Here is a 16,997-nt window from a genome sequence, read left to right as displayed (position 1 = left end):
TACATATAATTCATGGCCAACTGCCCAACACACAGATAGAATAGTTCATGGCCAACACATAAAAGCAATACACAGACATTCACCCAAGCAGACACACACAAGTTAAACTTTTTTGGTGTGGCCTTCTTCACCTTGGTCACCAGCACCTTCCTGGGAGTCATCTTCTTTGTAACCTTTGACACCATAGGTTCTGATAGTCCTGCTACCACTTCCAATGGTACTGGTTCCAAAGCCTCAACCTTAGGAGCAGGTGGTGCTTCCAAAGCAAGTCTCCTGTGTTTGACATGTTTGAGATAACCAACCTCTTAGTCCTTGATGCTTCAACTGTTTCTACTTGTGCTTCTACTTCAAGAGCTGCTTGAGTTGCCTTTCTGGTGGCTGCAGCTTAAGCTGTTTGTGCTGCTTCCCTAGCTGATGCAGCTTCAGCTGCTTGGGCTGCTTCCCTAGCTAATGCAGCTCCTGTCCTGGGTGATGTCAGTTGGACTGGTTCAGGAGAAGTGCCTTTCTTGGTCGTCTTCCTTCCTAGCTTGACTGCTCCTTTCTTAATCCTCTTCCTGTATTAGTAGTTAAGGCATGACAATACTTAATATTAGAGGTCAGTATGTGCACAACATATCTCTTCTTGGCCCCCATCAGCCTACACTTCCAACTTCCCTTCCTATGACTCTTTTCACCACAGCCATCATATATGGTTTGCCTAGTAGCCTTACCTGTCCTCTCCAACCAAATGTCAAAGGAAACATCAAATTGTGGCCATCTAAAGTTAAGGCTAAAGGCATATGACCATTCCACTAGCCATTCAAAGCAGTGGAATCTATACTAATATAAGGTCTGCAGCTATACAAGAATCCATTTATACTACCTCTGAAAGCACAAAAAAATCTATTGAAGCACTGCTTCTCTCCAATTTTAACAGTGTCTATCTCAACTACACTACTAGGTTGCCTCTCAACTCCACTTCTGCCTTAAACCTGTACAACCAATCAAATGAATCATCCACTTACTAAATAATTTGTCAACTGCTTTCTGCCTACCATACCAAACTGTTGGGGGAAAATATTAACAACCTTTCGAAGCCCATGGAAACAACAAGACGCAAAAGCCCAGGCCCACCTAAGGGAACAACGACCGCCGCCGGCCCAACATGGGAGGTGAGAGCCACGCTCTGCCTCACCCGACCTCATGCCCCGGGGTCGGGCGCCTCCGACCCCCGGAGGACCAAGCTCCACCTCGCCCGACCGCGGGCCTGGGGTTGGGAGCGCCCGACCCCCCGCCGCAGGTCTCCGCCTCGCCTGACTCCAGGCTTAAGGGGTCGGGCTAGCCCGGGCCCTCCAGACAAGTATCCGCCTCGGGCGCGTATCTCGTGGGTCCCCCTGTCGATCTCGCCATAAATGCACCGCAGATTTGTCAGGGAGAAGGATATCCACGTCCCCCACGCAACCTGCCGCAAGTACCCATGCGCGGCCGTACAGTATTTGCTATAGTAGCTGCGACCCCCTCCGATTCGCCACAGGGCACTCATGGCCTGCGCCGCCCGGAGCAGGGGAAGGCCTCGCCTGTTCTCGTGCCCCGCGCGCCCGGCGGCAGGGATGCGACGTCCGCTCTCCGCAGGCTGTCAGCAGGATGGCGGGATCCGCCACCTCCCCCAACAGACACGAGGGTCACGACGAAATGCCATTATCGCGCTCGGCAGCTACAGTCGCAGAGGAAGCCATCGACAGGACGCAACGGCGGCCACCCTCCTCCGGCAAACGCGCCGGCGGAAGTCGAAGGCCGGCAAGGACGTCGGTGACCTGGGAACTTGTTTCCCCCCTTTCGTGTTATATTTTTACCTAGCCATGTTTATCTCTTTACTTCCCACCACACTCGGTCTCGCCTGTAACCCCGGTGGTCTCCTTACGCTATAAAAGGAGAATCGGGGGCCTGAGACAAAGGGAGGCTCGACAGACAACTAAAAGCACCACAACACTTCCAAACCAACAGAACACACGCACTGCCTTGCTAGAGCATCAGGACACACCCAAGAGACATGGGACCGGATCCCTCTCTCGCACTCCTGTAACCCCTACTACAGAACCCCACGTGGGCAACACGAGCAGCTCCCGATACTGGACGTAGGGCGTTCCTTTGCCCGAACCAGTCTAAACCCCGTGTCTCTCACGCCACCATCTGAAGCCTTACGCGCATAAAAGAAATTTACTAGTCTAAGCCTTGATCCGCTAATCTTGACAACGACACAAACTGTCTAGTAATTTATCTGATCTTATACTTATCCTCTAATGCATCCTTCATATCTGCAGCACCCATTCCAGGCTTCTTCTTCAGCAAAGGTATTGCCCTCTCAGCAACCCAAGCTTGATTGGCCATTGTGCCCACCACTCTGCTTCTTAAAGCACACTTATGAATTTTCCTGTTTATTTGGACCTACACGTGACATCAAGATTTCAGTTCAAGAACAAACATATATGTAAATATATGTAAGGTATATACAAAAATATCACAACACATGTAAGTTAGTAAATATATCCTGACACAACCATCAGCTTTTGTCCTAGCTCTAATTATCCATGGACACCCTTTATCCTTACAATAACCCCTGAATCTTTTTTTTGTCTGACTTTTCAGTCCCAAGCTCAAACTCATGCACTATAGCATGCTGCCTAACTGTCAATTTGAAATCTACCATGTTAGTATACATTGTCCCCACTCTCATATCTAGGTCGTCCCTGTCCCAATCAAGTACTAGCTCTGAAGGGTCATTGTCATCAACATTAATGCCAGCATCACACATGTATTGTTCAACATCATGAGGAATGATAGGAATAGCAGCTTCTTCTTCTATTGCCTCATTTGCTGCTTTAAAGTTCATTGCCTCAAACACCATATCCTCATCAGCCAGAACATAAGGTTCACCATCTTGATTAGTATCAGGCAGTATTGTCAAAGTACTCCAATCAACAAATCTGGAGAGTTACAAGCTTCACCTGCATCTTCATTTGTTACACCAGAAGTTCCTTCTGATCCAGCCCAACTGTGCACATTCTGATACCCTTCCTTATCAACGACTTGTACCCCAACATTTGCTAATCCTTCATTCCATCTATGCTTAATCATGGACTCAAACTGCATATTTCTTCTAATCTTCCACTCAGCTTCACTATCAACATCCACAGACCACACTGAAAGAGTTTGACTAGAACCCCAATATATCTTGCTAGCCATATCAACCTCAAATTTATCCAGATTGTACCCACTGCATCTATCAACCCACAACACATGTTGTTCTTCATCCATGTTTACAATACCATACTCCGCATTTGCCTTATATTTTTCAACCTTAACCACTATTCTAAACGCATTGTCAGGATCAATCCTGGCACAATCATGAAATAAGAAAATTTTGGAGTTAGAAACATCCAACTCCTTTGAGGCAAGTACCTACTACACTCAGTGAAGAGGGGGATGGTTAACTTACCAAGGAGGGTAATCACCAGGCTCCATTGTTGAGCCCCTACACAAGGGGATGCGCAAGATCCCAGCGGTCGCTCAGATCCGGCTCGTGCAAAGAACTTCGTCACCCGCCGCCGCCGCCACCACCGTTCACAACTACGGTTCCATTCTGGTTAGGGAGAAAGGGAGGAAGAAGAGGATGAGGAAGGCGTTGGAAAAGGCGTTCAGAGGTAACAGATAAGGGGAGGGCACGATGGTCATTTCCCGTGCCTAATCCACGATGGAGGGAGGAGGTGTCGTGCCACGTAGGACAAAGTGGCAAATGTGTTGGCTCAAATGTTATGCGGTGGAAAAAGTGTAGGATCCATTCTAAAGCTGGCAAATGAAAGGTGTGACCTGTGTAAAAGTGGCAAATTATTAAATATTCCGGCGAGGGAGGGTGCGGCGAGCTTGAAACGTGTCAAAGCTGTGCGGTGGCTCCAGAGCAGCGAGGTCCAAACGACGTGAGAATGAACAGATAAGAATAGCTAAAGAGGAATAGATAAGGAAGTGATAGGATCGGAAAAAATAAATTAAAAAAGAGGAAGGGATATAAAATGAAACGGAGATAAATGAGGGGAGGAAAAGTAAAACTGAGGGAGGAAAAAAGAAAGTATTAGTTAATTTATAGTTATATTCATTAATTTTGCATGACAATTTGGCTCAGTACATTCATAAAAAATAGGGAGAAGCCGTTTTGTTAAATGTTTTTAAAAAACGACTTCAGCATCACAGGTAAGCTGCTTCATCGGAGGAGACACAGCTAGAGCCGTTTTACGAGGAGTCGTAGCTCTGCCAAACAGGTTCTCGATGCTGTCACCACCACGCGCTAAATGTTTAATTTTATTGCCGGTAGCAACGCACGAGCACAACTATTAAGATAAGGTTACAAAACTGGCATTTCATAGTCAAAAGTGAAGGGCGACGCCCATGCTCGTCACTTGGGCTAACTCAGGCCGAGTGTTTTGCATCACCTTTCACGCAGTCAAAAATAACAGTGGCACAGAAACTGTCACTACTACTGGTAGTGATGGGCCATGCTATAGCTCTGAATTCTGATGATCGAGGCCCGACCCGAAGGCCTTAGCAGTGACGTGCGTTGGTATCTCACCGTCGTCACAGCGTCACTTCTATATATGCAGAGTAGGTCCAGTCGTTAAGAAAGCCATTGCCTACTAACTCAAACAAATACTCCCTCCATTCCAAATTATAAGTCATTCCAAGAGCATCTTAAGTTTGACCAAAATTATAGAGAAAATTATAAAGATTTATGACCTCAAATAGGTATACTATGAAAATATAATTGATGAAGAATCTAATGATACTTAGTTGACATCATAAATGTTATTATGTTATCATATAAATTTGGACAAACTTGAGATACTTTGACTCTCCAGGATTCTTGGAATGACTTATAATTTGGAATGGAGGGAGTATATAGATATAAAGATGAGTAATCTGTAGCATCTTCTGCTAATAAGCCATTGGACCCGGCAGATGGACAGCAGCGTACAAATCCCACCAGCTGTACGCCAAAGAAGAATAGTACAAGAACAGCCTCCAGGTACGTAGCAGTGAAAACAAGATAGAACCACGCCTGATGAAAGGTTAACTGTAAAAACTACTGCCTACCGTTTCCAGATAAATCAACTTAACCAGCTTGTAGTATAATCTTGTACCACAACTAGCTCCTTAGTTTGATGTACTCAATAGCCGACTAAGCCTAAGCGATATAGGCTACCTTTTGCAGCATCAGTAATGCCGGCCGGGTTGCGTCACAGTATAGTACTCCTACCAGAAGACGACGAGGTGAAACCTGACGGGTCCGGCCAGGCGCTGCCCGGAGCGGCCGTGCAGCTGCTTCCTCCACCGCTGCCGTTGTTGCCTGCAGTGCTTCCATAGCCACATGCCCAGCTGCCGCTACCCAAGAAATGGAAGAGGTCGTGGTCTCCTTGCACACCCACCAGGAACTCTCCCGGTGAGCTTGCCAATGTCCCCATCTCCGTTGAAGGTATTGGTGGGTTCCCCGCCATCATCTCTGACGCCAGTTCCGTGGTCGTCACCGCTGCCGAGCCGCGCGCCCTGGAGATGGCTGCGTGCATCTGTCCAGCGAAGCTAGCAGCCTCGGCGCCGCGTGCTCCTTCACTGAACGGGCAAATGGCAGACGTAGCAGGTGCGGTGCCGCCATTTTTGTAGCCCAAGAGAGAGAACGGCTGCCTCTGCGGAAGGTAGCGCTGGTGCTCTAGCCTGATGGTGGTGGCGGCGCCTCTGCTATTGCCGAGCTGATGGCGATAGCCCAAGGGAACGGGATCCTGTGAGCTGTGCCCGGGAAACCATAGCCTCGACGCGCCAGCTCTGTGGTGTTCGGCACCTCCTATTAGCAGCTGCTCCAGCGGCTTCAGGATGGCCGTGGCCGCCGTTGCCACTCTACCGCTAAAAATGGTGGCACCTGAGGATGGGGATGACGACGGCGACATGCCTGTACTACCGGAAAAAGCGCCGCAGCAGGCCACCTTTGATGAGGTCTGCTTATTATTCGACGGCTTGTTGCGGCGGCGCCGGCGGACGCTGCTGGAGAAGGGGAGGTCCCGGAGCGCGCCGCCGTGCGTCCAGTACCGCCGGCAGGTCTTGCAGAAGTGCCGCGGCTGCGAGAGGGAGTAGTTGTTGTAGTAGCAGAACTTGGTCTCGGTGGACCGGCAGCGCGGGCACATGAGCCCCGACGCCGGCTGCGGGATCTTCGCGAGCCTGGCGAGCTCCATCATGCAGCCCGGCTTGACCCAGCAACTGCCGCCTGCGGATCCATCATCGGCGCTCGCTGAGGCTTCAGCTGGCGTGTCAGACAGATGAGGAGCCATGGGAGCTCCAGGGAGCCGTGGAAGCTGGTGTTGCGTGTAACGGTGCGCCTCCTTGCTGCCGCTGCCAGTGCCACCACCGCCATGAGTTGGAATCCTGCCATGGTAAGGCTGTTCATTCCAAACGAAACAGACACCAGAGAAGAGAAATGTGAGGAATGGGATATAGCACATGATTGCATCCTTGTTCCAGCTGGGATGGACAGGAACGAAAGAGAGCTACAATACCATGGTAGAGAACGTCTGGTCCTCTTTTGTGGTCTGTTTCCTCCTCATCATATCATGCATCATGCAAGAGCATGCAGTGAGTTGGTTGGATGGAGGTAGAGAGAATAACAACAAGTTGCAAGCTTTTTATGCTTCAATGGAGAAGGCAAGAAGTGAGGCCATGGTGAAGGAGGAGCTAGGTTTAGCGAGGGTTTTGTCTTCTTGCTGAGCTTCAAACGTATAGAGGACAGGAGAGAAGAGGTTTCTTTTCCTACCTCGATCGCATGGATGTGCGAATGAAAGGGATGGATGTGTGAGACTATTTCGAGAACATAGAAAAAAAGAGCATATGCTCGTGGAAAGTTGGAAACCCTGAGGCCAGGAGGTGCTGTGTTAGTGTGTATGCAGGTGCAACTCCAGCAGTTGGTCTTTGATAGTCTTTGCCGGGCCAGCGAGTAGTTGTGGCTCCAGCTAGCAGGCAGGCCCAAAGGTAGCAGCATCGATCGATCGGCTCTGATAACTCAGAGTGCCCCCACATTATCTGACAATAGCGACCATATATGTTATGTTTTTGCCACACTTCATGTGAGCAATCACCAATTGTATTTTTGTTTTTTACCACATTTAGACCCCCTTTGGCACGGCTTAGGCCAAAGGGGCTTCGGCTTCGCGCTATAGTAACGCGCACTATTTAGCATTGTGCGTTACTATAGCATGAAACGATACCGAGACTTCAAAATGAACTGGAGGTGAAGCCAAGCTAAAAAAGTGGCTTCCCATGGCTTCGGCTCTGCTACAGTAGCGAGGCCGAAGCCTCCCTCAGCCATACCAAACGAGCCCTTAGGTTTTGTTTGGATGCATCTAGCAATTAATGCTTTCAACTTCCTAAGTCAATTAAAAGTTTGCTCATGTTGATTGACATTCCACACCCTACCCTCTAAAATAGTTTTTTTCAAATTTAATAAAACATCTAAACCAATTATTTAATTCAGATATTTATATATAGTAAGTAATTCAGATTGTGGATTTGAATACTTATAACCGTTTTGCATTGGTAGCATCTAACGTGCATAGTCTGATCCTGAAAAACTTGCCACGCCTTCGACACTCAACCAATGCAAAGGACAAGATCGATCTGGTCTATTTAAGCTGCCAGTCCATGGTCTGTACTCTGCACGAAGCAGTACATGATCTAAAGATCGATGTCGAACTATAGGGCCAGTTTGGCCGGGCTCTTTAGAGCTCCGGCTCCTGCAATGTAGCGTGAGGTCCAGGAGCTGAAGCCGGAGAAGTCACAACGGCTCAGGTGAATAATAGATGAATAGTGATGCGTTAGAAGGAGTCGCCCATAGAATCAATGCAGTTTTCTGCGTGCAAGTCCGTAGTTGTAGGCTTGCCTGGACCCACTCACTCCACGGTATGCATCATGCATATTGTGGTAGTACTTGACGTAGTAAAAAAGAAGAACTATAGACCATACATGGTTTCAGGAAAGGGTGCTACTGGAAATGATAAAGCGAAATTGTGAACAGTTCCTTGGTGTCACCATACCACAACCCTATATTAGCGTCAGACGTTTGATGGTAAAAATATAAAATCACCGTTTAGCGGTTGGTCATTATAGTTCGCCATGAGACATTGGTCGGTAAAAAAAAAACTTTTGCCTACCTATTTGGTGTCATAAGCATTGGTACTTTTGCCTATAAATTTGGTTAAAGTTAAAAAACTTTAACTTAAGGAAAACATAGAATGACTTGTTTTTTGGGTGGAGAGAGCATGGTAAATAAGTGTGACGTAGTGCTAGCGTAATTGGTGCAGTTTCAAGACATTTGTTATTTTTGGCACAAGAGAAGTCCCAAAAAAATTTTTAGAATGCACTAGGAAACAAAACTCTGAATCCATTTGTATAATATAAGCGCACTTGTGGGGGATTTATATTTTTTAGAGACAATAGCCTTAAACACACGGACGCACCCTCATCTCGATAAATGCACGCATGCATATCATATTCTTTATGAGTACCTTGAAGAGGCTAGGCCACCGGATGTTGAAACTGATGAAATCATTATACACATTTCACTATCGACATATACATCATCTACCATTGAAAAAATAACACAACTGATTTATAAAATAAATCTAGAAAATTCATGAGGATTTTATTATGCTCTATCTATTCTTAATTTTTTTCGGTACTTGATCGTTCATGCATAATAAGCCTTGTACAAGTTTTAAGGATTTTCTCTTAGGATTTTGACATAGAATTAATGAAATAGCCTCCGAGCTATTGAGAAGACGCTACTGCTTTAGATTCGTGCAATTCAGGGACAATGAATAGGAGTACTACAGTAAAGAGCATGGTACTTGCACGGCTTGTAGTCATTGCTGGCAATGTTAATTCATGTCGGGGAGCATTTGTTGCAAGCACCACGAAAGATTAAAATTAAGATGGACTCACGGCGTGCCCAAACGTCGAGGAATCGGTTGACCAAAATCCATAGGTGCCTTTGAGGAGTATTTTTGTTGGGACCTAACGAGGATGTCTGCCCCGAAAGTTTGAGTGGTTGGCCACGGCGAGCACTGCTCGCGTCGTCAAGGAGGATCTCCAGTGGCCTGGGAGAGATGATTGTCAAGGAGGATCTCCAGTGGTCGGGAGAGATGATTGGAGCGAAAGTTGTGTTAGCCATTTTAAGAGTTATATTATAAGTCGTTCATGAGAATAAACCTAGAGACGATAGCTATAATCATAATTGTTTATCTTTGCTCTTTTTAATAATTTGTTCATATTCTAACACACAATACCGATATAGATACTTAGTTATTTTTACATGGTTGTGATAGACTTCAGCAACTAGTTACGTGCCTGTTACCGTATACGTTTTTTCATCCCCATTCATAGTTTTGCCCTTGTACCTCATCTCCATGTGTGTGTTTGACATAGGATTTAACTGAGCTGTTATATCAAGCAATGTGTTTGACATAGAAATTAGTATGATCATCTCTTCATGCATACGTATATATGAGGTTTACATGGTGAACACACCATACATTTAGACTTTGAGTTAGGTTTTATGTATTAATAATGGCAGAGTTAGGTAATTTATGGGCATATGTATTAGACTTTGAGATATTTCTATAATGATCAAGATATGTAATTTAGATGTAAACTTAAGAGGCTCCTTTATATTTTTATAATGACATAGATGAATAAATTAGTGAAGATATTTAGAGGGATACTTCGGACTTATTTTCATAATGGAGGAGATGGATAACTTTGATGCAGATTTATTTAAAGGGTTTGGCTTTATTATAATGGTGGAGGTGGATAATTTAGAAACAAATTAGACCATATGGCTATTGTTGCAAAAAAAATGGAGGACTCTACAAAATTGACAGTAATACGTTTTCTATTTTTTTAGGAAGTCATAGAATTTATTTCTTAATACTTCCAGAATGTCTCATGAAGATTAACAATTCAACATGGACACTCGAAAAGGAGTATATATTTAAAACAAGGTTAAAAAAAGTCTTAGTACAGGCATTATTGATAGAAGTTACAAGCTTCTACTAACTTTCAGAAACCCTAATTGGTGATGCATGGCTACTCGCTTGCTCGGTCCCCGCGTCGTACGATTCTCCTACTGGCGATGTGCCTATGGTACGTAGGGTAGGCCAAGATCGAGATGGAAGCAGTGCATGCAACTTTGTAGTTTGTACTATGCAGGACGCACTGGGTGAGTTGCCACTCGCACAGTGGCGATCTGCGATGAAAGATGGATGGAAATAAACAACCAACACACTAACTCTCTGGCTAGTACAAAGTGATGCATGTCGTGCCAAGAGTACTGTCCGGTGTGTGCTCGCAGGACATTCGGCCATGAATATGCGTCATCGATCTCAATCATGCACAGACCGATCGACGGGACCATGCATTGCGTGTCCATGTACGGGGATCGTCGGGGAAGGCCAAGGGGATCGGCTGGAGTTACAGCAGCTAGTAGCGCACCATGCAGCAGCAAGCTTTATGATCACATGTGAGCCTGCTCACGATGTTCGCCCACCAGGCTACCGCATCATTTACGTGGCCGCCGGCCGCTGCTGTTCTCCTAACAGGCTAACATACGACGACACGACGCGTATGTATGTACGATGACGTACGTATATACGGTCCTTTTGATCGATCGGCTAATTTACTGCTTCCTCATCCTAAATTACTATTCATTTTAGCTCTTCTAAGTAAATGATTTTGATATGCATCTTGATATTTGCTATGTATCTAGGAAAGAGTAATTTAGGATGGAGAGAATAATTAATTTCCTCGGATCGGAAAAAACACATTTGATCGATCGCAAGATCGCAAATACTCAGACCCCTACGTACTTAAAAAAAAACACTGGACCCCTATGAGCCATGCAATGTGTTGTGCAGTGTGCACACGTACTTGGTACTCTGACAGCTACACGACATGGAGCCTACGTACTATAGTTAGCTTGCCAACACGCACGCGATGCTTATTTGCCTGCATCAGTGAATGCACGGTTAAACTCATCAACCCTTGGAGCATTGCGCATATCTTCCGATCCTAGCGAGCCACCTGGATCTAATTAACGAGAAACTAGAGGTGCTGTTTGGTTTGACGAACCATCGTCCCAGGTATGTAATCTATTATGCATGAGTCCATTCCTCAAATTTGGTAGAATGAACTGATTAGCATAACTTGTGAGGAATGATATGATAATGGATCAACTTATTCCATTTCGCAAACCAAACAAAAAAAAAGAGAGAGTGAGAAGATGATGTACTACCTCATTTCTCAAACCAAACACCCTATAAACAGAGACAAATAGCCCCAGGACCACACCAGCCTAGTTTGCTTGAGTCATGTATGTTCATGAGTCAATTGTGTCCTCAGCAGGGCCTGCAGGGCCCCTGGTCTGATCTATAGGACCCCCCACCGATTGTACGCATCTAATTGGTTTCAAGAAGTCCATACTAAATTAGATTGATGTTAGCAGAGGACAGTACTAGTTACTAATTTCCTTATTTTTACTAGAACTTTCTTATTTCTATTAATACATAATTTTCATGACACAAAGTCTATACCATTAGATTCATATCCAAAATTATTTTCTTTTTGGATATACTTGTATCACATAAACAAAATACTGAGAGTACCTCTTTGTCAAAACTTTATTCTAACGAAACAAAATACGTGGAGTAAGATTTAAAACTTTAACTATCAATCAACATAAGGACTCGTGGACTATATCTTATCTTACTTCTAGTGATAGACTCCTTTTGGATCCTCTACATTAATCCTACGCATATAGGGTACGCTGGAATAAGAGAAAAATACTAAAACTTCTCACTAAAAGAAAAACATTGTGGGCGATTGATTTTATGGTCTATCTAACAATCATTTTGAACAATAACAATTGGATCTAATGTATTTCTAATCACGGACTATCGCCATTACAAAAAATTACCTACAATGTTCATAATATCTGCTTCTAAATTACCCGCACTCTGCCATTAAAAAGGATCAACAACAGACAATGCCCCTAATACTTCTAAATTACAACATCAGCCAATACCCAAAAACATAACTCAATACCCGATATTTATTTGCATCTAATAAATTATCACAAAGTGTTGTTTGTCTCGCATTCACCCAAAAATTGATTTAGGTCTCTGCGTGTTTGTGTTATGCAAAGACCACACTAAAAAAAGTTTGTGATCATAAACAGTATAATATACAAGAGACGATATTAATTATGGTCGAACCATGTCTTATTACATTGTTTAAAAGAAATGGAGCACTGGAGCTAGGAAGCCTAAGGTTGATTAGTTCGGTACATACTGTCCTCTTTCTGTCCCCCTTTTGGTCCCACACTTTACTGATTTTCTCTGGCTAGCTTCTGCCTTCCGTCGGCTGCAGAGTGCCATGCATGGACTGTCCGTGCATCATCAGCTTGCTGCTGATCTCCTCTGCCTGGACGATCGATGTGGGGTACCTCCACAAAGGCTTAATGTCATTGCCTTGCTTCTTTCAGTACAGATACTGGCCCAAGCACGTACACACGGCCAAACCATGCATACTTAATTACACACTAGCTAGCATATATAAAGCTCAGCATTAATATTGTTACGCGGCCTGCAAATAGAAGTCATGTGCCCACACATCTCCATCCCACTCATAATAAAGACGTAGAAACATGTTTATATAAAGATGTATGGACATGATTTCATGTATTGAAAATTAATTATTGTAAAAGCTGCTATTCGCGCGTGAAAACCTTGATTAATATGATATTGTCGATTTCTTTTGACGAACTTGGAGATATACTGCACAGTAATGCGATTGTCCTTTTTTGTTTGCCACTATACATGTGTGGACTTCCGGCAAGTGAAAAGTGAAGCCAAACCAGATCAGCTGCAGCAGCAAGAGAATTGCTTTTTTTTTCTGCAGGTTAGGATCGGACATATAGTACAAAAAGGGATGAAAAGCGGCATTTACAAAGAACTGTAGAGAATGGAACGTGACTCAATCAATTCGAAGGAGATATATGAAATCCCACTACATGCGAATCGGTCATTAGTGACACAAGGATCGTCACGGTTGTTCTCGCTCCTCATCACATTACTAATAACCGAATAGTGATGGATTCCAACATGACCCGTCACTAATATGGCCTTCGAGTTAGGGGCCTTATCGTGAACCTTCACTAATGACTGGTTATTAGTGATGTGGTATAACATGAACCATTACTGATGTTAGAAATGACGGGCTATATCATGAACTGCCACCTATGTGGTCTTCATAAGTGATGGGTATTTCTAACCCAATCCATAGTGGCATGCTGCAACATCACCTATCACGGCCAATTTGACATAATAAGTAATGTGTCTTGTTGTTGCACATCACTTGTTCCTCTCTTGAAAATCGTGTATGGTCTTATACACTCACCTTATCCTCTCACTCATTCCCATCCTATCCACTAGATCTAGTTCTCCATGCCGCCACCCACGCATCTTCTTCCTCAAGGCCTATTGCCGGCACCTCCTTCACCCTCGACACTACTGCCAATGCACTACTACCTCACGCACCTCCTCCATCTTGTGCCACCAACGTGCTACCGACCTCCCCTTCATCCTCCTTGTCATTGCCGACCTTCACCTTGATGACAAGGATAACCTCAACGCCACTGATCACCTATTCCACCACCACCACTGCAATGAGTGGTGACCTCCTCCAATGGCAGTCGCTGGAATGTGTTTATAATGAACCAAGTTTGTTGTGAATTGTGATTCTTGAATTGATAATGAAATATTAATTTTTATTGAAAATTTATGAGTTGCATGGAAATTTATGAACAAGGTAGTGACATGGTACATGAAGACATTGGTAATTGTATTTGGAGCTTGCCTCCATCCTAGGAATATGCTCTCTGGATACTCACTGATGAAATTCCTTTTGTCTTTGTGGCATGTATAGGATTTTTCATGAATTTGGTGAGTGATAGTAGAAATTTACGAACGCCACCAAGGTATGTGCCCCAGTTGTCAAACTCTGCCAAGGAGAGACATCGAGTATACTAAACTCTTTTCTTTTTCTCATAAGGTTTCTTGACACATGAGCTAGTTCTTCCTAATTTCCTCTAGGATATATATAAATGTTAGTCGTTAGACATTTTTGGTACATCTATTATTCTATCCTATAGCTTGAAGATGTAAATAGTCACTCATGTAGCTGTTATTGCACCGTTGGTACAATTCACATGAAGGATATCATCGCTCGTGATTGAGATATAAAGGACGGGTGATGATATTACCTGCCACACTATTAATTAGTCACTAATGACCAAATATTGGCCCCGGCCGAAGGAGATATAGGTGAATGGTCATATGATGATAGTACTCGTCGTTATTTTGATATTAGCTAGTGACATGTCGTGATTGCACTTGACTTACATCGGTCACTTGATGAAAAATTATGAAGAAGAGAACAATAACGCTCGTCCATTTGAGAAATATCTAATATTATATAGTTTCTATTCTTAAACGGCAAGCTTAGAAGAAGCGAGTACAGGCCAATAACTTTTCACTTTAATCGTACTTAACAAGCTGTCATGTACCTTGCTGGTACTTTTGTCAAAATTTATAAGATGTCATGTTCCACGCATGCTCGTCGACGTCCAGAACACCCTAGAGCTAGCTGATTTTATTTGCAACAGCTGGATTCATGCCACTCGATTGGAAAGGGAAGTACAATTTGAGCCAGATTTCCCAAATGGGAAATATGATGGTGAATGTTTGGAATGTTTTAGTTGTCCCTCATTTGGTGAAAGGATCATTTTGAATCTTCCAACGACAACGATCGAGGATGCAGAATCTACACACAGCTCTACGTGTGACCGCATCGAACTGCATGGATTTGAACCACGAGTTATCTGGGCAACACTGAAACCGACCGACGCAAGAGATAGGTCCAGGACACAAACCACCTTCCTCGACAACGACCATGCATCCCAAAAACATGGTGGTCCCTCAAGGCTAGCTGCAGCAGGCCCCAATCCCCACCCTTTCAGTTTCATTATCAACTAACCCCAGCCGTATCCTATCCTATCCTCCAATCACACACAAATCCAGCACAAACTAGCTAGCTTCTCTGCACTCGCTGCACTTGGTCTCCGAGCCCTAGCCCTACAGAACCTAGGCAACCAGCAGGATGGGCGAGAGAGATGCCCAAGGTAAATCCAATGGCGCTGCAGCCGCGAGCATCCACTCCTTCTCGCAGCTCCCTTTCATCCGCCTCACCCGCGACAAACCGCTGCCGCCGCCGCCCACCTCCAACCCAGCGCCGCCCGTTCGGCTGTTCGGGTTCGACGTCCCGCCGGACGCCGCCGCCACGGTCTCCCCCTCCGACGACGTCAAAGAATCCAGCGCCAAAGATAGCACCACAACGACCGCGGAGGCGACAGCCCCAATGGCGCCGCCAGGTCCAGGCGCGAGCGGCGGCCGGAGGTTCGAGTGCCGCTACTGCTGCCGGAACTTCCGGACGTCGCAGGCGCTGGGCGGGCACCAGAACGCGCACAAGCAGGAGCGGCAGCACGCGAAGCGGGCGCGCTTCCAGACGGCCATGGCCATGCGCCACGGCCAGTGCTACCCGCACCCGCTGGACCCCGCCGCCCACCTCTACGACCCCAACTACGCCGTCATGCCGGCGCCGCCGCCGCCGCCGCACTACCCCACGTGGGCCGGCGCTGCATATTACGTCACGCCACGGCCCGTCGACGTGCCACACCAGATCGTTGGCAGCCCGGCGATGCCCAAGCTCTGGCGGCCCCGTGACGGCGGCGTTGGTGTGGGGACGACGTCGTTGGCTACGCGGCGTCAACAGGCGGTGGTGGCGGGAGGTGCCGGCTCGACAACATTCTCGCAGTCGACCTCCTCATCGTCATGGTCCACTTCGCCGCACGAGCTGCCCAAACTACCGGAGCTAAAAGAGAGTGTGAGTTTGGATTTGAGTTTGTAGTGAACTGGTTGGCGACAGACATACAATTGTTGGTTTCTTACAGCGCTTCTCTTCCTTTGTGTCCTTTCTGATTCACATTTGTTGTTTCGTTCAGAAATTTTGCTGCTTAATTAGCAGCAATATAATGCCAATTATATATGGTGCTCGATCAGGTACTACGAAGTTCTTCATTTTTTTTGAGCTCTTCTCTCATCTAAAATCGGTACCGTAGTCCATAGGGACTAGTCTCTTTGCATTGGTTTAGAAAAAGAGGCACCAAGTGAAGTCTCTCGAAACACCAAAACGAACACAAAAAATATATGCACTGCACCCAAGCTAGTTCTTCACAATTTGAGTCCATGCCTTTTTATCATAATTCCACCCATTGCTCTCCATATAAATAGTGCTTTAGAGTTTAGAAAATATAGCGTTAGTTATATGTATTTGACACATCTTATTAGTTCTGAAAGATATTTAATTTAGAGTGTGTAATAATGTGCCATACATTTCCTTTACAAGACACTAACCTCCATAAGGATTGACAACGCCGATGTCCTATTGAGGATTTTTGTAGTGTTATAATCTCCATCTAGTTGGTAATAGGTGTCAACAGTACCTTCACCATACATCTAGTAGGGGACTGGCTGCTGGAACCTCGTCTTGCAGCTCCAATTTTTTTTCATTGCAACCAGCCAATTACAACGCAACTAAGCTTTGGAGTTTCAAGCATAAAAATTACATTGTTCGGCTCATCATTGTCAAAAGAAGTGCTGCTACTTGATGTTTGGTTGGTAACTAATGTTGCCACGCATGTTTTTTTACTAAGGTGTCTAACTTTAGTCTTGCCACACTTTTGTGACAAGAAATGAGCAACTAACCTTAGACAAAGTTAGGTAAGAAACTTGAGTCTATGACGTATGGGTCATGAAGCTAAG

At 45.2% G+C, this 16,997-nt stretch overlaps 2 protein-coding genes across 2 annotated transcripts; one reads left to right on the top strand and one right to left on the bottom strand.

Moving 5' to 3' along the window:
* Nucleotides 1-5,264: 5,264 nt before the first annotated feature.
* On the bottom strand, nucleotides 5,265-6,344 carry LOC111258474 (dof zinc finger protein 1-like). Its single transcript, XM_022829766.1, has one exon. It carries the CDS (start codon nucleotides 6,342-6,344, stop codon nucleotides 5,265-5,267), a length of 1,080 nt encoding a protein of 359 aa, XP_022685501.1.
* An 8,848-nt stretch (nucleotides 6,345-15,192) lies between these two features.
* Nucleotides 15,193-16,224, top strand: LOC101764888 (zinc finger protein 8). Its single transcript, XM_004986844.2, has one exon. It carries the CDS (start codon nucleotides 15,277-15,279, stop codon nucleotides 16,081-16,083), a length of 807 nt encoding a protein of 268 aa, XP_004986901.1. The 5' UTR covers nucleotides 15,193-15,276; the 3' UTR covers nucleotides 16,084-16,224.
* The last annotated feature ends 773 nt before the right edge of the window (nucleotides 16,225-16,997 follow it).

The sequence above is a fragment of the Setaria italica genome, chromosome IX (assembly GCF_000263155.2).
Source record: "Setaria italica strain Yugu1 chromosome IX, Setaria_italica_v2.0, whole genome shotgun sequence".
Taxonomy (NCBI): Eukaryota; Viridiplantae; Streptophyta; class Magnoliopsida; order Poales; family Poaceae; genus Setaria; species Setaria italica.
This window is presented reverse-complemented; position numbering and strand designations above follow the sequence as displayed.

Coding starts and splice junctions, on each gene's coding strand:
- LOC111258474 (XM_022829766.1), bottom strand. CDS start 6,344: ATGGCTCCTCATCTGTCTGACACGCCAGCTGAAGCCTCAGCGAGCGCC.
- LOC101764888 (XM_004986844.2), top strand. CDS start 15,277: ATGGGCGAGAGAGATGCCCAAGGTAAATCCAATGGCGCTGCAGCCGCG.